The 27636-nt window shown below is 43.0% G+C and overlaps 1 protein-coding gene across 2 annotated transcripts; it reads left to right on the plus strand.

The window, feature by feature from the left end:
• Positions 1-1025: 1025 nt before the first annotated feature.
• tbx1 (T-box transcription factor 1) lies at positions 1026-21758 on the plus strand. 2 transcript variants are annotated; one of them, XM_042337751.1, is made up of 8 exons: positions 1026-1169; positions 2684-3008; positions 12973-13074; positions 15381-15552; positions 16007-16162; positions 18622-18689; positions 18840-18937; positions 19473-21758. In XM_042337751.1, the coding sequence occupies exons 1-8, from the start codon at positions 1136-1138 to the stop codon at positions 19838-19840; spliced, it is 1323 nt and encodes a 440-aa protein (XP_042193685.1). In that variant the 5' UTR covers positions 1026-1135; the 3' UTR covers positions 19841-21758. The 2 variants fall into 2 exon arrangements, with proteins under 2 accessions (XP_042193685.1, XP_042193686.1); XM_042337752.1 differs by lacking the exon at positions 1026-1169 and having other exon boundaries at positions 2598-3008.
• Positions 21759-27636: the final 5878 nt, after the last annotated feature.

Raw genomic sequence — 27636 nt, forward strand, 5'->3', positions numbered from 1 at the left:
CCATGTGAATCGGGAGGGGGTGTGTGAGGGTTAATTAATATGCGCTCTGGGCTCGCGAACAGCGTTTGGAAAAGCGAAATCAAACGCGCAAAATAGCCCCCCCCCCCCCCCCCACCTTTTTTTTTTTAAAGAAACCTCCCCTTTGCAGAGAGAAAGAGAGAAAAAAATAGCGAATTAACAGCGCAAATTACCCATTTTGTTTGTTAGAAAACGTACCCTAAACAGAGAGGGACAGCAAATAACGCGCGCAAAATAGCCCTTATGTTTAAGGAAACGTATCCTTTGCGGAGAGATAGAAACCGAGAGAGGAAAACCAGTGTATGTGACAGCAGTCAGAGCTACAGGGCTACAGGGGGTGACAGCGGCGACCACCACTCTAACCTCACACTGTCCTTACAGTGCTCGCTAATAGCGAGAGAGAGATTGGATATTTAAATAGTTAAAGACCCGCTCTGTGTGTGTGTGTGTGTGTGTGAGTGAGTGTGAGTGTCTGTGTGTGTGTGTGTGAGTGAGTGTGAGTGTCTGTGTGTGAGTGAGTGTGTGTGTCTGTGTGTGTGTGTGAGTGAGTGTGTCTGTCTGTGTGTGTCTGTGTGTGTGTGTCTGTGTGTGAGTATCTGTGTGTGAGTGTATGTGTGTGTGTGTGTGTGTCTGTGTGTGAGTATCTGTGTGTGTGTGAGTGTGTGAGTGTCTGTGTGAGAGAGAGAGTGTGTAAGAGTTCGGAGTGAGTGCTGTAGCTTTAACAGAGAGAGAGAGAAGGAGAGAGAGGAGAGAGAGAGAGCTGGAGGCGCACTCTCACTTCACACCACACACCGCACTGGTTGGGAAGTGAGAGAGTGAGTGAGAAGTTTGGAGCCGGAGTTCGGTTGGTGTGTGTTGCGAAGCGCTTGGCTCCCCCCCCCCCCCCCCCCCCCCCCTCTCTCTCTCCCCCCCCCCCCCCTCTCCCCCTCTCACTCTCCCCCCTCTCCCCCCTCTCCCCTCCCCCCCCCTCCCTATGGAGGTGACGAACCCCCTGTCTCCCAGAGCCACCGCTTTCACAATCGCTTCTCTGATTTCAGCCGCCGACAGCTCAGTGAAGGCGGCGGTGTGCGCGGCCCGGGGCCCGGGGCCGGTCAGGCTGTGTGCTGACCCGACTGGGATGCATTATAGCGCCGTGACCAGAGACATGGAAGGTAAGACACACAGCGTAGCGAATGCGCCTTCTCCCAGTTCTCCCCCTCCCCACATTCGCTAACAATCCCCCCCACCACCACCACCAAACAGAAAGGAGTTAATATGTAGTTCATTGCTACAGCAAAATAGGCGCCACTGTCTGCAATGGAGGGAAGTGTATAAAGCATTGGGTAAGTTCGATTGGAAGTTGAGTGAGTTTAATGGGGAGAGTTTTATGTACTGTACATACAGGGATTTGGCTTTTAAACTAAGTGAGATTTTTATATGTGTGTGTTTGGTGTGTGGGTGAGAGAGAGGTGTATGTGTGTTGGTTTGTGTGTATGAGAGAGGTGAATGTGTGTTTGGTGTGTGTGAGAGAGAGGGGGGTGTATATGTGTTTGGTGTGTGTGTGTGTGAGAGAGAGAGGTGTATATGTGTTTGGTGTGTGTGTGTGAGAGAGAGAGGTGTATATGTGTTTGGTGTGTGTGTGTGAGAGAGAGAGAGAGGAGAGAGAGAGGTGTATATGTGTTTAGTGTGTGTGTGTGTGAGAGAGAGAGCGAGAGAGGTGTATATGTGTTTGGTGTGTGTGTGTGAGAGAGAGAGAGGTGTATATGTGTTTGGTGTGTGTGTGTGTGTGAGAGAGAGAGAGAGAGAGAGGTGTATGTGTGTTTGTGTGTGAGAGAGAGGTGTATGTGTGTTTGTGTGTGAGAGAGAGGTGTATGTGTGTTGGTGTGTGTGTGAGAGAGGTGTATGTGTGTTTGTGTGTGTGTGAGAGGTGTATGTGTGTTGGTGTGTGTGTGAGAGAGGTGTATGTGTGTTTGGGGTGTGAGAGGTGTGTGTGTGAGAGAGAGAGAGGTTGAGGGGTGATTGTGATCACTGGTGAGAGGGCTCATGGTGTGAGTTGAGGGGCTCGGGCTGTACTGGTGGCGAGTCTGTGGGAGATGTCATTCTCAAGTTAATGGGTGTCGCTGAGGCGCGTTTGCTCTGTCAATCTCCCTCCCAAAGCGACGACATACGAGTTACCTGTAACTCCTTATCTCAATAGAAATAAGAACGGGTTACATCGCGGGGGGAGGAGAGAGAGAGAGGAGAGAGAGAGGGGAGAGGAGAGGAGAGGAGGAGAGGAGGAGGCCCTTTGGCTAATGATAAGAGAGCAGTCAGACTTGTGGCTCACAGAGTGTTAGCGCTGTGTCGTGAGCGGTTCAGTGTGGAGGGAGGGAGAGAGAGAGAGGGAGAGGAAGAAAAAAAGAAGAGCGAGGGGGTGGGGGGAGGTGGGGAGCAGGGGGGGGGGGGTGCGAAAGAGAAGGGGGCGCCCACACATTTGCAGACCACAGACTGATAGAGTAAGAGAAGGGGGAAGAGTGGAGAGAGAAAAAAAGAAAGAGTCGAGCTGTTTCACCCGAGTGGCGGTGGGGGGGCAGTGGGGGCAGTGGGGGCAGTGTGGGGGTGGGGGGGGGGGATCGCAGTGGCAGAATGATTTCCACCATCTCCAGTCCGTGGTTAACGCAACTCTCCAACTTCTGCGATGTGGCAGCTTTCACAGCGAACAGCATTAACAGCCTGAACTCCAGCGGCGGTTACCACCTCTCCCCCTCCCCCGGAGACACCGGCAGTTTCACCCACGAAGCCCACTACCAGCAGCCGTGCCCGGCCGGAGCCCAGGGCTACCCGGGATTCGGTACTAACTCGGGCCCGGAGCCAGACAGCGACCCCCGGCCCCCGGACCACTCCCCCACCGGCAAATCAGCCGTCAAGAAAAACCCCAAAGTGTCCAACATCAACGTACAGCTGGAGATGAAAGCCCTGTGGGATGAGTTTAACCAACTGGGAACCGAAATGATTGTGACTAAAGCAGGAAGGTAAGCAGTCAGCCAGCCAGTCAGTCAGGGACAGGGCTTTAACGCACACAGACGCCATATTTTTCTTAGTGTGTGTGTGAGTGGGGGTGGGGGGGGGGGGGGTCGCTGTTAAAACCTCACCTAAGTCGTACCAGCCGGCAACCCTTACAACTTTTATATGGCTTACGCAAAGTTGGAGTTGTGTCAAACCTACAAACGCTTTGAACGGTGGTCGTGGGGGGTGGGGGGGTGGGGGTGGGGGGTCTTAAGCAGATATATGACTTAGACGATTAGTGATACGATTTATGCAGGTCAGACATTTAGGTGAGTTTTACCGTGCGTGTGTGTGTGTTTCACCTCCTGTTACCATCACAGCTATTTATATATATGTAGAGAGATAAATATAGAAGTATATATATTTCCCTATAATATATAAATATGCCATATTTCTTATTGTGTTTGTTTCACACACACACACACACAGCTTTTATTTTGGGTTAAACTTATCATTCCCAAGAAAGGATTCAAAGAAAGTTGGACTACATACACGCACATACTCGCACACTCACTCACTCACTCACTCACTCACACTGACACACACACACACACACAAATACCTCGTCTATTTTTGAGACTTGACTTTATACAAACACACACACACACACACACACACACACGGGCTGTGATTTCACCTCCCCAGCTGTGGTCCACACTATTTGCATGTTTTTTTTTGCGGAAAAAATCTGAGTCCAGTCAGTCAGTCAGTCAGTGAGGCTGTGGAAAAAATAGTCACTACAACAAAAGCCTGGAAAATTCAACCCATTTTTATTTGCCAACCAAATCTCTCGCATTAATCTGAGGGTCGCGCGTTTAATTAATCGTCTGTTACCCCATCGTTATTGCAGTGTAGAGATATTAACAATATAATAATCCTCTCATTTGACACAGCGCCTGATCACGTCGTTCAGACGCCTCAAAGCGCTTCGCAGAATACACTGTAAAGTGAATTGTGTGTATTCTGTGGGCGAAATCAACCGCATTTCTTAACTAACGTAACTTCAACTTAAACGTAAGCGAACTAACATCTGGACTCCTCTGCGTTAAACACAGCCTTTTTATTCCAACGTCCACATTCACCCACCGCCGAAACATTTAAAATAATAATTTTAATTTGAGATGTGTTACCTAAATTCTGAACTGCTCACCGCTACTACTATTTTCTCCCGTTGCTTTTCAACTGAGAATTTTTTACACGTGTCCTTTGGTAAACGTTGTGAGAGAAAAAAATACACAGTCACTACACTTTACAGTATATTCTGCGAAGCGCTTTGAGATGTCTCAAAGATCTGACGAGGCGCTATATTAAATGCGAGGATTATTTTTTTCAAGTATAAATGTGTAATAGTAATAATGTGTTTCGAATTCGATTGGAAAGAAAACAGGTTGACACAGACAGATAAATAAATACAATAAATCCAGTTAACATTTTTTTTAGAAGAAAGCTTTAAAAAGGTTGTTAGTTGGATTCACGTTTTTTTAAAAATATATATATATTTTAATAAAAGTGAATCCAACTAACAACTTTTTTAAAAAAAGTTTTTTTTTTACTTGTGACCTGACCCACACATTTTAGTTCGACTCATGCAAACTTTGAGTTATTTCAAATGATAATAGTACTGATAATGATCAATGAATTCGAGATGGCGACTTATCAAACTATCCTAAACCAAACAATCGCAACTTTAAAATACAAAGGTTAAAAAAAAAGAAGTTGTTAGCCTGGATTTATTTATCGATTGGTTGATTTGAGATGATTAATTTTGCAATAACAGCATCATAATAATAAATAGCGAGGCTGGGACTGGGTGAGGGCAGTGGGTGGAATCTGTCGTCCATTGAATTCAATAGTAATGTTCTGGGGAAATAGTGGAAATATCGAAAGTAGCGTTAAATCTGCGTTGAACTCTCTCGGTTGTAAAATGAGGGGAAGAGTTTCTCTCTCTCTCTCTCTTAATCTCTCAAACGGACGTGAGAGTGGCTATTCCCTATTCTCTCTCAGAGAGAGAGAGAGAAAGAGAGAGAGAATATAACGCGCACACACAAGAGATTCTAGTGATAAAGTGAGAGAGAGACCTCATTGCCCGCAGCTCTCTCCATTATTGTTTGTCGAGGTGCTCTGTGCGCACTGTTTGCCGTTCTATTTTCCAGATAAAACTGAGCAAACACATTGCCCCAACTACACACACACACTAACACACACTAACACACACACTAACACACACACTAACACACACACTAACACACACACTAACAACACACTAACACACACACTAACACACACACTAACACACACACTAACACACACACTAACACACACACTGACACACTAACACACACTGACACACTAACACACACACACACACACTGACACATGCACACACACACACACACTAACACACAGACACACACTGACACACACGCACTGACACACACTCACACACACCGACACTGACCCCCACACACACACTCACACACTGACGCGCTGTCACACTTACACAGCCATTCACTCACTATTCAGAGCTGCTCGGCAGGTGGAAAGATTTCAAGTAACCTGTGTAAAACACTATTAAATCAGAAACACGCGCATATGTGAGGCGGCGCCTTAATCCCACAAAACATGGGTGAAACTTGTTATATATGTGAGGCACAGATCCACCTCTCACCTCAACACAACTATCCACATACATGTTAAAACAGGTTAGATCTGTGCTTTTGTAAAAACACTAAGACAGGGTATAACGTGTTTATCCTTAGTCTAATATCTAGGCCCCTCTCTCTTACTCTTTTTCTGTTTGTCTCTCTCTCTCTCTCTCTTTCCCTCTCTCTGTCTCTCTCTCTCTCTCTCTCGCATTCGGAGATGGTGCAGAGTTCAGTGTTTCGCTATGGTGTGACACCCCATTAAAATAAGTGTTAAATATAAGTAGAAAAATAGCCCGATTTGGGGAATGTAAAGTGCATTTTAACCCTGCAATCTGTCTCGCTTTATAATATAATAATAATCCTCGCATTTGATACGGCGCCTTATCACGTCTTCGAGATGTCTCAAAGCGCTTCACGGAATGTGCTGTAAAGTGTAGTGACTGTGTATTTTGTGGGCGAAACACGGCAGCCAATTGCGCACAGCGGCGTCCGCCACAAACAGCCGTGGATCGAGCGACCGATTTATTATTTTTCTTAAGGGATTTAAATCCATAATGTGAATTTAGAAAAAAACACCAGTTGAAGGTTTAGATTTTTTTTTGAGACGTGGTTGGGAGCAGATTGAGCAAGAGGGGGGGGGGGGGGGCGAGAGAGAGGGAGAGAGAAAAGGAGAGAGAAAGAGAGGGAAATAGAAAGAAAAAAAGAGGGGGACAGAGAAAGAAAGAAAAAAAAAAAGCGAAAAAGAAAGACGGAGGAAAGAAAGACAGAGAGAGAGAGAGGGAGAGATGTAAAACAGGTAACCAGACATCTATACCACACTGTGAAGCCCTCTCCGCGCTATTTGCTGAGCTGTTATCAGTCTCCATTCGGTTGTTTGTTTGGTGGAGTACTGCGGGTTTAGTGGGAAACATTAATGTGGAATTAATGGCGCGGTTAGTGTCCATTTAATTTAATTTAATTTCCCTGCTCCAAAAAAAAAACCCTCAAGGCCTTAACAGTCTTCGATTGAGACCGAATTACTATTTTTGCCCAGAGATTTAAGTCGATATAGAATGAATTTAGAATACTTCTGTTTATCAGCAAAACGCCAGTTAAAGTGTTAGATTGATATATTTAAATATATAGATATAAAACATATATTTATTTATTTTGAATCTCGCTCGCACTGTGACGCCTTGTGTTTTTTCTACCTACACATAAAAAAATATTGCCCGCGAGACATTAATGTGAAAAATACATGTGGATTTATCTACTGCTTTGAATTCTATGTTACAATAGCCTGACATTAGTGAACTCAAACGCCATCACAACACTCCTCGCCTCCATTCCCTATATTATAACCTGTTTTTAATATTAATCCAATTCAATGTATTGCAATAAGAATCCTCCATACGCCTCAAAACGATTCGCAGAATATACTGTAAAGTGAATTAATGATGATAATAATCCCGGCATTTGATACAGCGCCTCATCACGTCTTTCAGACGTCTCAAAGCGCTTCACCGAATACACTGTAAAGTGAATTGATTGTATGTTTTTGTGGGCGAAATTCAATTAGATTTTACTAGAAGCGTCTCATATCTTGCTCTCTCTTCCCCCAAAATCTAACCTTTACTAAAGTTTCTTTGCACACACACACACACACACACACACACCGATGCAGTTGGTAAAAGGAGATTGGTGAGGGGAAGCTAACTAGCGAAACGCACGTTTATTTGGAGTAGATTTGGCTGCAGATTGCGAATGGACTGGAGAACTGATCACCGCTGATAACATATAGTATCCTCTCTCTCCTCCGTTGAACCCAAATCTCTACCATTTCACAGAGTCGCGGCCTTTGCTGAGACCATTTTTTTTTGTGTGTCTTAACTCGATCCCTTCAAAAAATAATCATAACAATAATAATTTGGTCACTCAATCCACGGCTGTTTGTGGGGACGCCGCTGTGCGCAATTGGCTGCCGCGTTTCATCCATAAAATATACAGTCACTGCACTTTACAGTATATCCTGTGAAGCGCTTCGAGACGTCTCGACGAAGTGCTCAGGCACTGTATCAAATGCCAGGATTAGTATTTAAAGTCTCGCACAATTGTGGAATAATTTTAATGTGGAATCCTTTTTAACGGAGTTTTTTTTTGCTGTTGTTAAAAAAAACACAAACACACTTTGCAACTTAATATTTTCCTCCCCCCCTCCCCCCCCCCCCCCCCCCTCCAACACAAAGCGCTTCACAGAATATACTGTAAAGTGAATTGACTGCATATTTTGTAGGCGAAATGTAGGGGGAAACAGAAGGGAAATGGGGTCGATTTTCCTTTGACATTTTGTGTATGGGTGGGTTGGGAGGGAGGGGGAATGAGGTGTAGAAAGAGATAGACTCACCCTATAAATATAATGTCACCTCTGTCTTGTCTTATTCTGATTTATGTTTTACCCTCTGGCGTGTTTTAGGGGAGAGATAAAACGAATCAAGTATCTAAGTCTAAGTGCTTGTAAGAAATGGACCCAAAAAAAAGGGGATTTATTTAATCGACGCTGTTCCCACCCCACCCAAATCCAGCCCCCAAATTCCACCTGATCTCAGCCTTAGAGACACTTACCATCTTAAATCTGTGCGCAATTGTGCAGATTAATATAAAAGCCACTTTTTTCAATTAAGAAACTCGAATTGTGAACTGCCAATCGAGTAATTAATGTCGCCCCCCCAATTTAATTTTGGATTTGATTTTAAGATAATCAATCAGGGAATTTAACGTGTAGCATTTACTATGAAGTGTGGTGACTGCGTGTTTTGTAGAGACCCCCCTCACCCCCACACACATACACATGCCTCGTTATGAAAAGGAAATTGCACCAGAAAGCTTTTTTCTATTCAAATAATTTTACAAAATGATTTGGAAAATGATTTTGTCGGGAATTATCACAAGGAAGTAACAGCGGTTCGTTGGATGCATTTGTAATCCATTATTTTGTGTTATCTTAGCGATAGCAGTGATCGCGGTGTGAAGATAAAATATATCCCTCGAGATTGTTCAGGGGAAAGGTGAAATCGAGATTAACTTCCAAAGGGAATGAGCAAAAATATGCGAACAAGCAAACAAAAATGCACAATTTGGGCAATTCTTCTTAATAATAAAATAATCCTTGCGTTTGATACAGCGCCTTCTCACTTCGAGTCTCAAAGCGCTTCACAGAATAATATACTGCAAAGTGAATTGACTGCGTATTCTGTGGGCGAAATATACATAAATATATATTTATAAATATTAAGGTGATTCAAGGTGCGGATTTATTACAGTGAAAATGTTTCTTTCTGATTCAGGCACAGAGCAGAGAGGAGAAAACGAGTGTGGGAGAAATATATATATACATACATACAGTAAAAGAGAAAATGTAAAGAATCGGGGCCCATTTTAGAGATTGTTTTGGGGGGAGGGCTGTTGTCAAGTCGTGTTGGGTTGAGTCGAGGCCACTCGGGTGGTTGGTTGGAGGTATCTAGTGGAGCTGAGTCTGTGGTGGTGGTCCATGAACCCACGCTGGGGGGCGAACAGGGTTATGTTTAGGGGGAAACAGTCCAACATTGACTTGAATAGACAACACTTGAAACCCTCTGCACAGAAACCCAAACCATCAACACACACACACACACACACCCTCCCTCTCGCTGTTAGGAAACTCAGTCCAGATTCGCTGTGAACAGAAATTCGTTCCATCTCATGTGAAAATATATCTCGAATCTGAGCTCCATTTTTTTTTCCTGAACCTTTATTTTTTTTTTTTTTTATTTGTGTGCGCGTTTTGTTCCTAAATTTTATCACAGACCATGCAACATGTTTTACGCAGACGGTCTGTACGTTTGTACTCTATAGTGCGCGATAAAGCGTTATATCAAATGCAAAGATTGTTATTATTATGACGTTCGGTGAATTCATTTTTTTCCCTCAACTTTTATTTCGTGTTTTTTTTTTGTGGTGGTTTTTTGTGGTCCTTGACTTGATCTGTCTTTTACTTTACAGTCTATTCTGTGCAGAGCTTTGAGCCCTCTCGGTGAGGTGATAAAGCCGCTATATCAGATGCAATCATTACTATTAAGATTATTATTGTTGTTGTTATTATTATTAATTCTAAATTGAGATATTATAGGTGGAAACCCCAGCGCCCAGAGTTAAGTCCTTTCACATCAGATCTGTGTGAGACTTTACCCTATATATATATATATATATATATATCCTTAAATGTTTTACCAGACTGATGTGTCAGTAGTGGTTGGTGTGTTTGAGGGAATTAACTCCATCAACTTAAACCCCACTCGGTGTTTGCTCAGATTGGTGGGACAGACTCAAAGCCGTTTAGAGACCGAATCCTGCTTCTTCTCTCACTTACTCCCTCCCTCTCTCTTTTTCCCGCTCACCCTCCTTCTTTCTCTCCTTCTCCCACACTCTCTTGCTCTCCCCCCTGTCTTTCGCTCTCCACCACTCCCACCCCCCCCCTCCCCAACCCCATCTCTCCTCTTTGCCTGTCTTTCCCTCGAGCCCCCACCCCCCCCCCCCTCCTTTCTCCTCTCTCCTCACTTTCTTTTTCCTTTGTCGCTTTCTCCCCTTCTTGTCCTCCTGTCCCCTCTCTTCCCCCCTCCTCTCTTTTCCCTTCTCTCCTCAGTTTCGTTTTCCCCTCCTTTTCTCTCCCTTCTTTTCTTCCATCTCGATCCTCTCTTTTCCTCTCTCTCTCTCTCTCTCCGCTTCTCTCACTCCCTCTTTCCCATCTCTCATCTCTTTCCTTTTCCTTTCTCTCCCTCTTCCCCATCGTTTCTCTCTTTCCTTTCTCCCTCTCCCTCTCTCCCTCCTTCCCTCCCTTTCTCCCTCTCTCCCTCTATAATAAGCCACTGCGGCCGATTTATTCCTTTCTGTGGAATCGGGAGGATTCGCAATGCACTGGAATTAACCGCTGAATAAAATACAATAAAGCACCCGAGTGTATGCGGGAGTTGAGTTGATGTGAATCTATTTGTATTTGTAATAAAGATCAGAGAAACAGAGACACAGAGAGAATGAATCCTTGAAACTGAACCTCGGAGAATCCAGAAAAACCACGTAAACCGCGTGTAATCTTAAATCTAAATATATACAGAACTGTATGTAATATATTTCACTGCAATCCAAGTGTGTAATCTTCCACCAACCACAGTGCAGAAAGCTTTATTAAAATATAGTAAACATGTCAATTTACTGTGGTGATATACAGTATATTTCACTGTGTGTGTATGTGTTGACATATAAATAAGGTATATTTATATATGCACTAAATTGTATTCAAACTAAATCTAAAATCTCATACCGCGTGTAGTTCCATTGCTTTATTTAAAATAAACCCCGTTATTTTTATTTGAAAGAAAAAATGTAATTGTAATTTTTTAACCTGATCTTAAAACCCCAATATTTTGCCCATTTACCAATTGAAAACAATCCGATTTGATCCGCACAAACCCAATATTGTATCCCATTTATTAATTGAAAACAATCTCGTTTTGATCTGCNAAAAAATAAAACCCCGATGTTTTGCAGATTTATTAATGAAACCCAATCGAATGTTCGATGCCTAAAACCCGATATTTTGCCCATTTGTTCATTGATTTTCGCTGCGGTCTAAAAATACCTCAAACTCAATACCCCAGACTTTCCGCTTAATCAGAGGAGAGGAACTCATTAGGGGGAGAGACCGTATAATTGCTCTAATTACCAGAATACAAACATGTTTGTTGGGAAAGACACTGTAGGGACACTTGAGAAACCCGGAGAGATGGGTAACTGTGCTGCCGTTACCTAACTCGCCGTTAATTCTTAATGCGCATTTTTCCGGGAGAAAGAGAGAGAGAGAGAGAGATAACATTCCACCCCTTAACTCACCGAATGGGGGGAAATTAGCGAATCAATCGGACAATGGTCATTTCTACCCACAGCAATTTACGAATACGAATTTATACCACTTAGTAATGATAATGATAATAATAATAATCCTTGCGTTTGACACAGATGCAACGCCTTACCACGTTGTTGAGACGTCTCAAAGTGCTTCACAGGATACACTGTAAAGTGGAGTGACTGTGTTTTGTGGGAGAAATTGAGTAAAATAGTGTGCAGTACGGATTAGCACTTGTAGCATATTTTCCCCTATTATCTGTGTCTTTTTTCACTTAAGAATATCCATCCAACTTGTCCCTCGCCCCCGCTGCTACCCTATAGCTTTGCAAATCGTTCCTTTTCAAGTAAATATCCAATTGCCTTTTGTAAAGCTCCATCGAAGCGTCTTGAGACGTCTCAAAGACGCTTCAGGAGCCCCATAGCTCAATGGTTAGAGCACTCGCTAAGGGAGAGGACTTGGGTTCGATCCCCAGGCGGTCAGGGAGAAACCTTGGGCAAGTCTCCTTACTCCCCATACACCCCCACACACACACCCACACACCCCCACACCCCCACACACACACCCACACACGCACACACACACACACCCCACACACACACACTCACACACCCACACACACACACGCACACACACCACCACACACACCCCCACACACACACCCACACACCCCCACACCCCCACACACACACCCACACACACACCCCCACACACACCCCCACACACACCCACACACACACCCCCACACACACACCCACACACCCCCACACCCCCACACACACACCCACACACCCCCACACACACACCCACACACCCCCACACACACGCACACACACACACACACACCCACCCACACACACACACCCCCCCCACACACACACACACCCACACACACACGCACACACACACACACACACCCCCCCCACACCCACACACTCACACACCTGATAATAATCCCTCAACAAAACAATAATAAATTGGTCATTCCATGTCAGCGCCACTGCTGTGTGTGGAGACGCCGCTGTGCGCAATTGGCTGCCGCGTTCCGCCCACAAAATACACAGTCACTACACTTTACCGTCTATTCTGTGAAGCGCTTTGAGACGTCCAGGAGACCTGAAAAAGCGCGGTATCAAATGCAGAGATTATTATTATTGTCAAATGCCGGGATTAGTAATAATAATAATAATAATAATCTCTGCATTTGATAGAATATACCCTAAAGGCAGTCAATTGCACACAAACAGAGGGACCGAATTATCATCATTCTTATTGTGTTGTTTGTTTATCATTATTAGTATTAGTATTATTATTGTTATTATCTGTTCTCTCGGTGAATCTCACCTGTTTCTCCCGTGTTTACCTCTGTAGGAGAATGTTCCCCACTTTCCAAGTGAAGATCTTTGGGATGGACCCGATGGCTGACTATATGCTGTTGATGGATTTTGTCCCCGTTGATGACAAAAGATACCGGCAAGTAAAACAACACCAGTTATTCGCAACTCTTTTCGTTTCTTTCTTTCGAAAGAAAAAAAACACACACCCACAAAGCACACACAGCCGTTTCTTTTTAATTTGGAAAATAATCGATCAGGAGAGAGACTAGAAAGTTACTTTTTTTGGGGGGGGTTGTTTTTTTTTTAGATTGTAAAAGGTACTTATTATTATTATTAACAATGATCCTCGAATTTGATGCTTCTCGCCTCGGGACTGACAAATAATAATAATACTATCAGGAGAGAGGCGAGAAAGTTGCTTTGTTTGTTAAGTGCGGCGATTTTTCGATTGCAAAAGATAAATTCTATTATCAATTATTCTCATAGTAATAATAATCTTTGCATTTGATTCTTGTTACCTGTGGACCCACAAATAATAATAATGATAATAATAATAATAATAATCATCACAATAATAATGAGTTTGGTACTTGTTACCTTATCAAATCTAAACGAAATAAAGTCCGCAAAGTGGAAATATTTTTGTAAATGTGCGTGGTTTTTTTTTTAGGTGACATTAATCGTTTCGTGTTATTTTAACCTATTTTTCGGTGTTAAATGTGTGAAAGACTTTTACAAATTGACGTTGTTAATGCACACGTTCTGTGTGTGGGGAGATATGTCTCTCTTTCCTGCAGCCAAATAAACATTTAAGGTTAAAAATAACAACACGACGGGACATGTTTTTGATGTGGTTGTGACTTGGATCCAGGACTCGTTATTTAAAATTTCNAAAAAAAACGATTAAGTCATTTATTCAAACTGCAGCTCGTGTCGATTTTAAAATACTCAATTTTTCACATAATAATAAACATATATACAAAACAATATTCGCCCACAACATACTTTACAGTGTACTCTGTGAAGCGCTTTGAGATTATTATTATATTATTATTATTATTATATTGCAAAGCGTGTATTTTGTGGATGATTTATCTATCCAGTTGTTTCTATCTCGTCCCTATTAGAAGGACAGAAAATAACATTATGTATAATAATAAAATATATTAACAAAAAAATATTATATTGTTAATAAACCGAATAAAATGTAGAAAACGAGGGGGGATTTTGCGACGTCTCTTTTCGAATTCGTTTTGAACTGCGATTTCCCAGTTTCACTTTCCACCGATGGAGAAATAATTGGTTATAATTAACATTATACTCGGAGAGTTTAACATGAACATGTCCCCTGGTCTCTGCCTCTCCCCCCCCCCCCCCCCCCCCCCCCAGACCCACACCAGGCGCTAACTCTCGCAGCCCATCTCTCTGTGCGCATTTTAGCGAAGGTTACAATAGTGACCTTTTGCCCAACCTCAGAGAACAGCCAACGAGAAACTAACTGACACACTCCGTGTTAATCTGATCCACTCCTTTAGTACATTTGCCATTTAATTTTTACCATTTTTTCATTCCCTGTGTGTGTGTGTGTGGGGGGGGGGGGGGGGGGGGGGGGGGGGGGATGTTGTGGATGGCTATGATATTTTATATATATATAATTTTACAAATATTTACACACATACAATATACTACATATATAGATGTATGAGTGTATGTGTATTTGTGTGGTTTGTGTATCAAAAGTCAGTGCCTCGGTACCTCTCTTATTCAACTAAAAGACCTTATACTGTTAACATTCCAGACACTTAGTCCTGTAGCTCAGTGGTTAGACCACTCGCCTCGCAAGCGAGAGACCTGAGGTTTATTCCCGGGCAGGGCGAAATGTTGGCCAAGTTTCCTTACTCTACACACTTCTGTTTACCAAGCAGTAAGTGGGAACCCGGTTGTTAGTCGATTAACGGATTGCTTTTCCGTGGATAATAATCCTTCAAAAAATAATAATTCGGTCACTCAATCCACGGCTGTTTGTGGGACACTGCTGTGCGCTGTTGGCTGCCACGTTTCGCCCACAAATATGCAGTCAAGTCATTTTACAGTATATTCTGTGAAGCGCTTTGAGACATCTTGACAACATGATAAGGCGCTGTATCGAATGCGAGGATTGTTATTGTTATCATATGGTTTGTATATAGTGTGTTGGGGTGTGTGTTTGGTGTGGTGTGTATATGTTGTGTAGGTGTTTGTGTTTGGGGTGGTGTGTATATGGTGTGTATGAAAGTGTGTGTGTTATGTGTTTATGATGTGGGTGTGTTATGTAGTGTATGGTGTGTGTGGGTATGTGTTATGCGCATATAATGTACAGTGTATGATGTGTGTGTGTATATAGTGTTTGCTGTGCTGTATGTTATGCACTGGCTGACTTGCTGTGTCCCTTGTACCTTACAGATATGCCTTCCACAGCAGCTCCTGGTTAGTGGCAGGGAAGGCAGACCCCGCTACCCCAGGGAGGGTCCATTACCATCCTGATTCCCCGGCCAAGGGCGCCCAGTGGATGAAGCAAATCGTGTCGTTCGACAAGTTGAAACTAACCAACAATTTACTGGATGATAATGGGCATGTAAGTGCCTGACTATAATAATAATAATAATAATCCTTACAAAAACAGAAGTGGCCGGGAACACTCAGCAGGTCAGGCAGCATCTATGGAGAGAGGAAAGTGAGTCAGCGTTTCGGGTCATAAACCCTTTCCTTTCGCCACAGACGCTGCCTGACCTGCGGAGTGTTTCCAGCCACTTCTGTTTTTGTTTCAGATTTGCAGCGTCTGCAGTATTTTGCGTTTTGCTAATAATCCTTACGTTTGATACAACACTTTGTCACGTCGTTAAGACGTCTCAAAGTGCGCAGCGAACATATGAAAAGACAGGAAAAGCAGAAAGTGCTGATTCTCTCAAAAGCAAATGAGATAGATTTCTGTGGTGGAAGGTGAACTGGATGGACCTTGGTCTTCCTTTTGACTAACAATTCTTATGTTATGTTCTTACGTGTACTCTCTGTCTCTCTCTCTCTCTCAGATCATCCTGAACTCCATGCACAGATACCAGCCAAGGTTTCACGTGGTCTATGTTGACCCGAGGAAAGATAGCGAGAAATACGCCGAGGAGAACTTCAAGACCTTCCTATTTGAGGAGACGCGGTTTACAGCAGTGACGGCCTATCAGAACCACAGAGTAAGTCACAAAGGTTCATTAATAATGATGTTGTGAATCCCTGACTGTACAGAGCCTCGGGACGTCCTCCCGCCATGAAAGGCACAGTGTAAATGTAATTTTTTGTTGTGTTTTGCCCAAAAATATACCATCAATTCACTTTGCAGTGTATCCCGTGAAGCGCTTTAAAACGTCTGAGCAACGTGATAAGGCGCGGTATCAAATGCAAGGATGACTGTTATTATCCATAACAGGAATTTTAATTTCTCTGACAGTAAATGTCTAAAAAAAACAATAACATTCATCTCAGGAGGCTGTCAGGGGAGCTTAAAAAAATTGAAACACAAATAATTGATCCTTTCTCTGATTTATGTTGCGTACGAAATCTTACCGATTGTGATTTACTGCATTTATACTAAATCATCTGTTGGGCATATTCCTGTGTGATGCTCGTAAATCCCTGGATTCTGAGGAGCTAAGAGCGGTTTTGCAACTGGCAATCATCGGTAATAATAATAATAATAACCCTCGCATTTGATACAGTGCATTATCACGTCTTCGAGACGTCTCAAAGCGCTTCACAGAACACACTGTAAAGTGAATTGACTGTGTATTTTGTGGGCGAAACGCGGCAGCGAATTACGCCCAGCGATGTCCCACAAACAGCCGTGGGTTGAAGTGGCCAAATTATTATCATTGTTTATTTAATTTTTTCGAAGGGATTATTACCCCCGGAAAAGCAATCCGACAACGGGGTTCCTGGTTACTGCGAGGTAAACAGGAGTGTGGAGTAAGGAAACTTGCCCAACATTTCGCTCTGCCCGGGAATCAAACCCAGGTCCTCTTGCTTGCGAGGCGAGTGCTCTAACCACTGAGCTACAGGACTCCACACTGTAGCCCTTTTGAGAGATTTTTGCAGTGTTTTTTTTTGGGGGGGGGGTTGGAGGCTGGGGGGGGTGGAGAGAGGAGAAACTGAGGAGACAGGGGTGCCCTAATTCCATCACATCTGCCCAACTCATTCTCCAACTAGTGGATGCAATTTGATAGCCATAATGTAGTACATTCACTCAACCCCAAGGGCCTCCAAGCCTGTAATTAAAGCTCGATAGAAAACTTCCTGAACCCATTGGGACCCAATTATCTGTGTAAATTCGAGCTCCTGCTATTCTATCATTCGCAGAAGNAAAAAAAAGTAGTTTAGCTGAGCAAAGGAGTTGGGAGCTAAAGCATTTGCACGTTGAACTGCAAGGGCAACTTTTATACCTAAAATCTCATCCAAAACGAAGTCTCGAAACATTACTAGAGGCGAAAGGTCTCTCCTTCTGCTTTGGTGCTGGCAACTCCGCACTTTACTTTATTGATTTTATCTATTTTATTTTTTTAAAAAACGGAAATACCGATATGTTAGAGAGGTATTTATTTGCACAGCCCCTGATGTGTGTGAACAGCTGTACTCAGTCTGACTTCCATCAGTTGACCTTTTTGTCTGCAACTGTCAATAACAGATTAAAGATTGTTTCAGAAACATACCAGACATTTGGAGGGGGGAAGGAAGGAGCGGTCAATTTTATTCATCCATTAACAATGATTGAAAATCAATGTGAAAGTTCACCCACTTTGCCAGTATTTTGCAGACAGCATTTTAATATCTGTGATAAAACTAATTTCCAGTATTTTCTTTCATTAAAGTTATTTAATGCAGGAATATATAGGACCGAAATACAAAGCAAATAAAGTGGGTTTTTTTATGAGCAAAGGAGTCACTAATTATTCACAATATAAACTTTATGAGCTGAAAATTTTATAAATCGTTATGTGATTTAGGAGGTGACATTACTACTTTATTTTTAACAGATACAAATTCTCTTTAGATTTTAACCAAATAGATGCAATTGTAAATTAATTCTCTTTTCTCCTTTTGACCCAATGTCAAATCCACGAATGCACTCGTTGAGTCAGTTACTTTTTTATTTTTATTTATGTACAAAAATTTTTTTTCACAAACCTAGATGTTTAGATTAGGAATGTTTCTAACATTGTCGGATTGTTTCTTACAACTGTACTAAATATTACAGACTATTGCAAACTATTTATTTATTTCTCTCTCTCTCTCTCTCTCCCTCTCTCAGTCTCTCTCTCATGCTCTTTTTCTCCACCAAAAACATTTTCGGTAAATAAATTGCAAACCATTTCTTGTTGAATTGCTGTACAGCATCTCAATAGCCATGTGTTATATATATCTACGTATATATATATACATATATATATCTACGTATATATATTATACAGGGTGACCAAAATGTTTTGATACCATTACAATGTCTAATAAGTCTAAGGAAAATGATGATTTTTTTAGATAATAGGATAGTTATCACGTCTTTTTGGTCACCCTGTATGTATATAAAAATAATAGATATATATAAATAAGAGATATAATATATATATAAATAAATAAATACATTTTTATTGTATTCCTGCAGATCACGCAACTAAAAATTGCAAGCAACCCGTTTGCAAAAGGATTCAGAGATTGTGACCCAGAAGAATGGTGAGCAATTTTCCTTCAGTTTTCATTGAGAATAATTATAACAAAGTGCAGTTCTGCAATTTTTTGAGTCGCTGAATTATAACTGGCCTTTGATCGCTATACATGTTTTTTTTCTCTCCCCAAAATAAACAGTCTGGGTTTATATTTTAGGCCGAGAAACCACAGACCCGGGTCCCTGCAGCTGATCAGTGCCTTCGCCAGAAACCGCAACCCAGTGTCTTCCTCTCAACAGAACGGCAGTGACAAAGGTAACCACCCCGACCTGGACTGGGTGACAATTTCACACTTCAAATGGAATTAGGCAATTTCAGTCACAAAAAAGGGGTTCAAAGTGTTTTGGGAGGTTAACGTCACAGATACTGGGGGTCTGAACAACAACAACAACAACTGACATTTACACAGAGCCTTTCACGTCGGGAGGATGTCCCAAGGGGCTGCGCAGTCAGGCATCCGGACCCGAGCTGGAGGTTGGGATCAGGTGGGGGTGGGGGGCAGGGAGGGTGGGGGGCAGGGAGGGTGGGGGGCAGGGAGGGTGGGGGTAGGAGGGTGACCGAAGGTGCGGTCGAAGAGGAGGGTCTTGAGACGGGTGTTGGAGGAGGCGAGGGAGGGAGCGGACAGGACCGTGTGGAGTGAGCAGGTCACAGAGGGAGTTAGGGAGGAGCGAGGCCGTGGAGGGCTGTAATGTACTGTAAAGTGAAGTGACTGTGTAGTTTGTGAGTGAGTTCCTGTGTTCTCTGGGCGGGGGCTCGGTCAGGTCTGTAACACTGGCCCTTGTCTTGACAGACGGAGACTCCAGGAGTGAGTACGACAGAGATCTGAGCCGGACGTCAATGCACCCGGACCATCCACACCAGCAGCAGCTCATGTCCCGGGTGTTGAGCCCAGCGCTAACGGGGGGGCTTCACCCGCTGAGCAGACCGAACCCACCCCACGAACTGCGGCTGGACCCTCACACACAGCCCCCGGAGGGTCTGCACCACACCTACAAATACCGCTCCTACCACCACGAGGCCTATATCGGTGCCAAAAGCAGACCCAGCCCGTACCCTCTGCCCGGCATATCGGGGCACGGTTACCATCACATGAACCCCGCCGCCAACATGTACCCCCCCACCTCGGCCCCCGCCAATTACGACTACGGCCACCGATAGCCGCTGACTCCCAGCGACGCCTCCTGCTGTGTCTGCCTTAAAGAGGAACAGACTCTTGACGCTGCGAATAATGTAGAGAAGATTGCGGAGACTGGGAATGAATGAGTTAATTAATTAATGAATCGATTAACCCGAGTCTCGAAGCTTTTTAACCTGAGTTGAATCCACCGTTCCGATCCATGTTCCGCGTTTTGGAAGCTGCTGGGTGGGCGGGTGGGTGGGAGACGGATGGATGATTGACATTTGCTGCGGCCAATCAGCATCTGCACAGCGGTTGAGTGACAGCGGGCGGAACCCAATGGCTATCTCTGATAGGCTGTGTGCGTGGAGGGGGGGCGGGTCCCGGTTGGCGAGTGTTGGCTGGATGGTAAAGATGGAAAGTGGATCAAGTGATTTCAGGGAATGGAAGGACTGACTGGAGAACGGGATCATTAAGGAAGACAGAACGTCAATGGGAGTATTTTGCATAGTTTTTGTGTCGTTGCACTTTCTTTGAGAGCTTGAAAGAGAGAGAGAGAGAGAGAGAAAGCCATATGTTGTTCATTAGAGGGATGATAGACACAAACTACTTGTCAACGTCACCATATAGTTAAAGGCTGAAACCAGGATTTTTTTGTATTATTATTATTATTATCATTGATATTTCTTCCTCTGTGTGTGTGCTTCGATTGTATTAATAGTGGGTGTATCATTCACGTTCAAGATTAAACTAGAACATCATATCACATGCCCTGTGCATTAAAGTATTACATTTTAAAACATGCTAATGGAATAAATATCACTTTTGTTTAATTAAAAAGAGACAGAAATCTCTCGATTTATGTCCACCATAAACTATTGTATTGACTCAGATCTAAGTCAACGAGAATCGCAATACAATTTAAAGTTACCTACTGATTTTATATATATATATACATGTATATATAAATATATTTTTAATTTAATCCGTAGTGTGTGCAAACAACCACTGAATATGTGTTAATATGTTAATGGCATGTTACATTGCTTTTTTTTCTGCTCTTAAAAATACAGGCAAAATTGAGCATTTGTGGAGTCCTGTAGTGTAGTGGTTAGTGAGCTCGCCTCGCGAGCGAGAGAACCCAGGTTTGATTCCCAGGCGGGGCAAAACCTTAGACAAGTTTCTTTACTCCACACACACACGCCTCTGTGTACCTCGCAGTGAGTAGGAACCCGGTTGTTAGTCGATTGTCAGATCGTTTTCCGGGGGTAATGATCACTCAGAAAGAAATGTGTGATCACTCAATCCACGACTGTTTGTGAGACACTGCTGTGTTCAGTTAGCTGCCGCGCTTCGCACTAAAAATACACAGTCACTCCACTTTACAGTATATTCTGTGAAGCACTTTGAGAGGTCTCAACAACGTGATAAGGCGCTATATCAAATGCAAGGATTATTATGAAGTGTTGTGCATGTTTTGGTCTCTCCTAATGTCTGGGAGTTAAATGATATTTTTTTTCTGTAGCTGTAACTGAAAACAGTGAGAGACGAGAAAGAGAGAGAGAGAGAAAACACACAAACACACACACAACCCAGTGGTGATCATGTAGAATTGTGACACGATTGGCCGAATTCCTGTACGAATCTTAGTGCCAAATTTTGGTCATTGCAAACATTATAAAGTTGAATGAAGTTGGTATTTATTGTTGACTGCAATGCAGCAAATGATTAAAAAAAACAAAGAGTTTTTGTGGGGGAAAACAAGAGAATTCTAAACTTAAAGACAGCATCTCTCAAACAGGGATCTGTGTAGATAAATGACTGTAGATATTTAATCTTGTAGATAAACTGTGTGTAGATAGCAAGTGTTCCTGTTTTTCTCTCATCGTTTTGAGATGAAATGGCGTGTTGTAATTTTCTATATAAACCCGGAAAATTAAAAAAAAATGAGCGTGCGCACCTTGTCTCCTGGCTTGCAATTGATTATATATATATACGTATATATTAAATTTAATCTGTAGTGTGTACATATTACCTCTGAATTATGTGTTTTTATAATGTTTCGCCCACAAATACACAGTCAATCCACTTTACAGTAAATCCTTTGAAGCACTTGGAGATGTCTCAAAGATGTCATAAAGCGCTAAATCAAATGCAAGGATTATTATTATAATTATAATGGTATGTCACAATCTTACTTTACTTTTGCTTTATGTTACTTTTTTCTGCTCTTAAAAATACAGGCAAAATTGAGCATTAATCCAATTTCAGTCGAGGGATATTGGCAGAATTTTAACTTGTTAATGTCAGTCCTATCATTTAGCATAATAATTAATAATAATAATTTCAACCTCCTGAGATAAACTCGAATAACATAATAATAATAATTGCATTTGACATCATGTCATTGAATCCTGTTTTTACTGGAAACAATGATTGCAATACAGGAGATATTGGTGCATTTGATAAAAACGGCTGATCGCATCATCCTGACATTTAAAAAGCGCCTCCCAGGGTTTCCTGTAGTGTAGTGACTGTGTATTTTGTAGGCAATAACTTACAGGGTGAGGAAGGGAATAAATACATGGAGTTTTCCTGGATGAATTAACACTCGGGGGAAGTGGAGAATAAGGAAGTAAAAGGGTTAGTGGAGGGATGACTGTTTTTTTCCTGTATTGCAACCATCATTTCCAGTGGTCCTAGATTTCTCATTTCATTGGCTGTTTTGCTAAAATAGCCATCTTCTGTCTTGTTTGGATTGAGCCCAGAAAATTAGCGCATTATTGGCAATCTCACCTTTCTGATTGATGCGATTGTTAGACTCACTGACAAGTACAGTAAAAACCTCACACGCGCCCACTCAACACACACACACACTCACACACACAATCACTCACACACACTCACACTCATTCACACACACACACACACACATACACACACATTGACTGTATTTTGACTGTGAAAAAGGAAACGGGTGACGTCTCTTTGTAAAACGCTGTGTGCCCAGCCACACATCCAGCGCCAGGAAGCGAGCTCCCAGGGAAAACAAAAACACTACCACTGAAAACAACTGAGATTAATCAATTACTTGTTTTAGCCCAGAGTAACCCAACTCAAACTAACCCATCTGGGTTTGCCAGGCCTGCAGAACTCGCCCCCCCCACACCCCACTCCCTCCCTCCACACTCACCCCCAACCCTCACCCCCAAAGGAATATATCTCTGAGCTCTCAATAGCTCTGCTCCCCCCCACCCCACACCACACAAACACACACACACACACAAACTGATTTTAAACATGCACAAATCAGTCAAATCAAAGACGCCTTTTAAATTTAAATATTTAAAATGTTCCCCCCCCCGCCCCCCACCCCTCACATCTGTACACTGAAATCACGTGATAAGGCGCTATATCAAATACAAGATTATTAATATTATTCCCCATTCCCCATAAACACAAACAGAAAGACACACACACAGACACAGACAGATACGCAGACAGACAGGCAGACACAGCTCTCGCTCACACAGGCATTTTGTGCAACAGAAAAGCATCTAAAACGATAACAAAAGTCGAGGGAAAAAATGTCAAAAACGCCACCGACATCTTAGCCAGAAAAAACAGCCCAGAACCTCTCTCCACCTGGTGAAGGTCAATGGGATTATCTATTTTATTAAGTTAAATGCCTTCCGCTCCTTACTCAACCCAAACTGTGATAGACACCCACAGACAGGCTGTGAGCAGACACTGAGGAACTTCCTGGGGAGGGGGGAATGAGAGGCTGTTTTTTTCGTTTTAAATGTGACCAGAGCCCACTTTTTTCTCTTTCCCCCCCTCTCTCCACCCGCCACCCCACTACCCGCCCCCCACCCCCCTCTCTCCCCCTCTCTCTCTCTCATATTTTAACAAGTTTCCTTACTCCACACTCCTGTTTACCAGCAGTAAGTAGGAACTCTGTCGTGACTCAATCGGTGGATCGCTTTCCGGGAGGTAATAATCCCTTAAAAAAGTCCCCCCACCACCAACTCAATTCCCGACTGTTTGTGGGGACACTGCTGTGCACAATTGGCTGCCACATTTCACCCACAAAATATACAGTCAATTCACTTTGCAGTATATCCCGTGAAGCTCTTTGAGACGTCTCAAAGATGTGATAAGGCACTGTATCAAATGCCAGGATTATTATTATTTATGAGCCCTTATCAGGATTTACAGTATAAATAAACCTAGTAACAGGTGGCTTCCTGCTGAAATATCTGTGAGCTGTTATCCCCGGTGTTTCTTTCCTGTACATTCCTTGTGACATTTCCTTCCACTGCCCTAATCACTGAGGTCTTGTTTCAAAACGGCCACAAAACATAGTCACTGCCCTTTACAGTATATCCTGGAGTGGAGCAGTACGGTTGTGTAGCGTCGTGGTTAGGGAGGGAGGGTGGGATTAGATAGACTACCTGAATGTGAGATCAACCACAGCTCAGCTCAACTCCGATCGGAAAATGTAATCCGCCCACGAGTTTTACTGTAAAGGAAAAGGCAGAGGGAAGCCAGAGCCATCCCAGAGCCAGGCTGGGATAAGGTTGCCTTGCGTGAGATGGAGTTGGAATCAGTTTTCTCCCTGCGGGAGCCAGCCTTGCTGAGAAGCACAAACTCTTCCGTTATTGTACACAGCTGTGTTTGTCCTCTGCCCTGTGCCAGGCGCATCATCACAGCCTGAGCCGAGGGGCAGAGGAAGCTTCAAACAGCCTCCTAATGGGATTCTCACCCGTGTGTGCGGTCAGGGAGAGTGTCCAACTTATATATAATAATAATCCCATAATAATAACCCTTGCATGTGATGTAGCACCTTTTCACATCTTTGAGACATCTCCAAGTGCTTCACAGTCACAGAATATATTGTAAAGTGAATTGACTTTGTATTTTGTGGGCGAAACGCGGCAGCCAATTGCGCACAGCAGTGTCCCCACAAACAGCCGTGGATTGAGCGACCAAATTATTATTTCTATTATTAAATTGGGGAAGGAAGGGGGCGAGGCAAATTGTACAAAATTGCAAATGCAAATTGTAGATGTTGTAGTTAATAATAATAATAATCCTTGCATTTGATACAACGCCTTATCACGTTAAGACATCTCAAAGCACTTCACAGGACTGTAAATTGACTCTGTATTTTACATTCTGTGGGCTGTATATTGTTGTGAAGCAATAATTGACAATTCCACAGACAACCGAGTTTTAATTGTTTCGTATCGATTTCGGCAAAAGACATCCAGGCAATGATGAGAGAGGAAAGAGCCCTGGCACTGATCACATCACTGTTCTTGAAAGTGTTGATAGTTCACTCACACTTCTGAACTCCTCACAGTGAGTAATTTAATCTCCTATAATCTGATCGAGGCTCAACACCTTTTCAAATGGCTGTTACCGCTGATGGGATTAGGGTACAGTTAGTGTTGAAATGTCATTTTTTTTAACAATGGGCTGGAAGTTTATTTAATACACAGTCAACATATCCCTTTGGGCACTCTCTCTCTCTCTCTCTCCCGCGTGTGTGTCTCGGATACACGTTCAGGTGTGAGCGAGGTATTGAAGGTTGGCAAGCGTTATAGGCGATTGAAAGGCGTATTTATTGTAATAACAATATCACGTCGTTGGCATGTCTCAAAGTGCTTCACACGATACACTGCAAAGTGGGGGTGACTGCGCATTTTGTGGGCAAAACAGACTGTACTTAAAACATGCTTTATGGTCTTCATTGCACATTGTTATAAAATGAAGAGCATTTGTAGCGCGGTGGAGCTAAAAGCAATTCTGACAAAGCAACAACAAAAAAAGCACGGGCCGAATCCTGTTCCTCAACAGCTACCGATGTTGAAGTAACAGCTCTGAGGGTTGACGGAGTTTATTGCATGTTTTATTGTGTTCTAAAAACCTCGGGAATGTGTTTTCACTTTCCTCGTTCAGCCGCAATAAATGTAATCAACGTCGCCATCTCGAGGGTTCATATATTACTACAACCAATTGTTGATCCCGAAAAGATTCGGGACAACGACTCGCATTGATATCGTGCTCAGGGCAGCAGCCCAGAGCGCTTGAACATTACGGTGAGTGACATTGACGAGCAAAACAATGAGAATAATCCAAGCAATCCGCGGCTGGTTGTGGGGACGCCGCCGTGCGCAATTGGCCGCTGCGTTTGGCCCACAACATACACAGTCATTTCACTTTACAGTCTTTCCTGTGAAGCGCTTTGAGACGTCTCAACCACACGATGAGGGGCCGTATCAAATGCCAGGATTATTATTGTATTAATATTTGCCAGTTTGACACTGGGTGAAGTCTGCAGACGCCTTGATCGGTTTTTTTTAAAATGGAAACAACTTATTATGGTCATAACTTCATTTGAAAATAACAAGTAATTCTCCTCTGCCCTTTTCCATTCACACCTGCACTCTTCCTGCCATAGTTAACTTCCCTTTATTGACTTCCCAAATCATCTGCAATGATGTCTTTCCTGAATTTCTGCCTCACATCTGCTGGTAATATTAAAAGGATTCGATTGATCACAGGATAGACGGAAACTTCCCATTTACACGTGTTTGACACCAAATAGACTGGGGTCCCTGATGGGAAATTGCTAGCCACGCTCTCAAGGTCGAACGAGTTATGACACTCGCAAAACATTTTGTGTACTTTTTCAGGGTCACTCCTAATTTTCCCTTTGAATCTGATACTTTGATTTTTCTTTCCCCTCCGTTCTCTCCCTTCCTGTGTGTCGTCAGTTACTGTACAGATACAATGAGCGAGGATGGGTGGGGGAAATAGCTGTAACACACTAGTCTTTTATCCAACATACAAAGCCTCCGAATAGATCAAAAGTGGTGGAAATCTCTCAAAACCCAATCTGGCAGCAAAGATAAAACACCCACAGAACACTGCATTATTCTTGTGTAATTTAATGTTTAAATATTAATATTTTATTACTTGAATGTTACATTTTATATATAATTATATTAATGTATTGTTATCACGTCGGGAGGACGTCCCAAAGCGCTTCACAGGATGGAGCGTAAAGTGAAGTGACTGTGTGTTTTATGGGGCAAACATTTGTGACAATATTGGCTGATGAACAAAACCCTGAAATCCATCCCCCAGTGTATGAATGTTAAATTTTTTTTAACAGAAAAACATGTTCGTTAGACTTTTGCCAACAGGAAGGCGTTCTGTGGCTGATGAATTTGCAAGTAATTGATACCTTCAGAAGTCATGAGGTTGATATATGGCCAGGGAGGGATGAGGGTTTGCAGATAGGCCTGAAAAGTGAGTTCTCTGCCATTTGCAATTTTCTTTTGCAAGTCTTGAAGGGTTCCAGGGCTCACTCGGTTATTGCTGCTCTCAATCACAGTGAAACGGGAAGCTGAAATTAATTAATAATAATATCCTTGCATTTGATACAGCGCCTCATCGCGTCATTGAGACGCCTCCAAGTGCTTCACAGAATATACTGTAAAGTGGAGTGACTGTGTATTCTGTCGGCAAAACACGGCAGCCAATTGCGCACAGCAGTGTCCCACAAACAGTCATGGACCCAATTTTTTTTTGAAGGAATTATTACCCTCGGAAAGTAACCTGCCAATTGACTAACCACCAGGTTCCTACTTATTGCTTGGTAAACAGAGGTATGTGGAGTAAGGAAACTTGCCTAAGGTTTGGCTCTGCCGGGAATCGAACCCGGGTCCTCTCGCTTGCGAGGCGAGGCTCTAACCACTGAGCTACAGCCTCACAAGACTACAATGCTCATCATATAGAAACTGAGGATTTAGCTCATGTGNAAAAA

This window comes from Callorhinchus milii, unplaced genomic scaffold (genome assembly GCF_018977255.1).
Source record: "Callorhinchus milii isolate IMCB2004 unplaced genomic scaffold, IMCB_Cmil_1.0 Scaffold8, whole genome shotgun sequence".
Lineage (NCBI taxonomy): Eukaryota > Metazoa > Chordata > Chondrichthyes > Chimaeriformes > Callorhinchidae > Callorhinchus > Callorhinchus milii.

What these genes read in the sequence shown, in the direction of transcription:
- tbx1 (XM_042337752.1), top strand. Translation starts at nt 2,623, where the DNA reads ATGATTTCCACCATCTCCAGTCCGTGGTTAACGCAACTCTCCAACTTC. An exon ending in GATTGTGACCCAGAAGAATG is followed by an intron (nt 18,690 to 18,839) that starts GTGAGCAATTTT and finishes TTTATATTTTAG; the next exon opens with GCCGAGAAACCACAGACCCG. An exon ending in ACAGAACGGCAGTGACAAAG is followed by an intron (nt 18,938 to 19,472) that starts GTAACCACCCCG and finishes TTGTCTTGACAG; the next exon opens with ACGGAGACTCCAGGAGTGAG.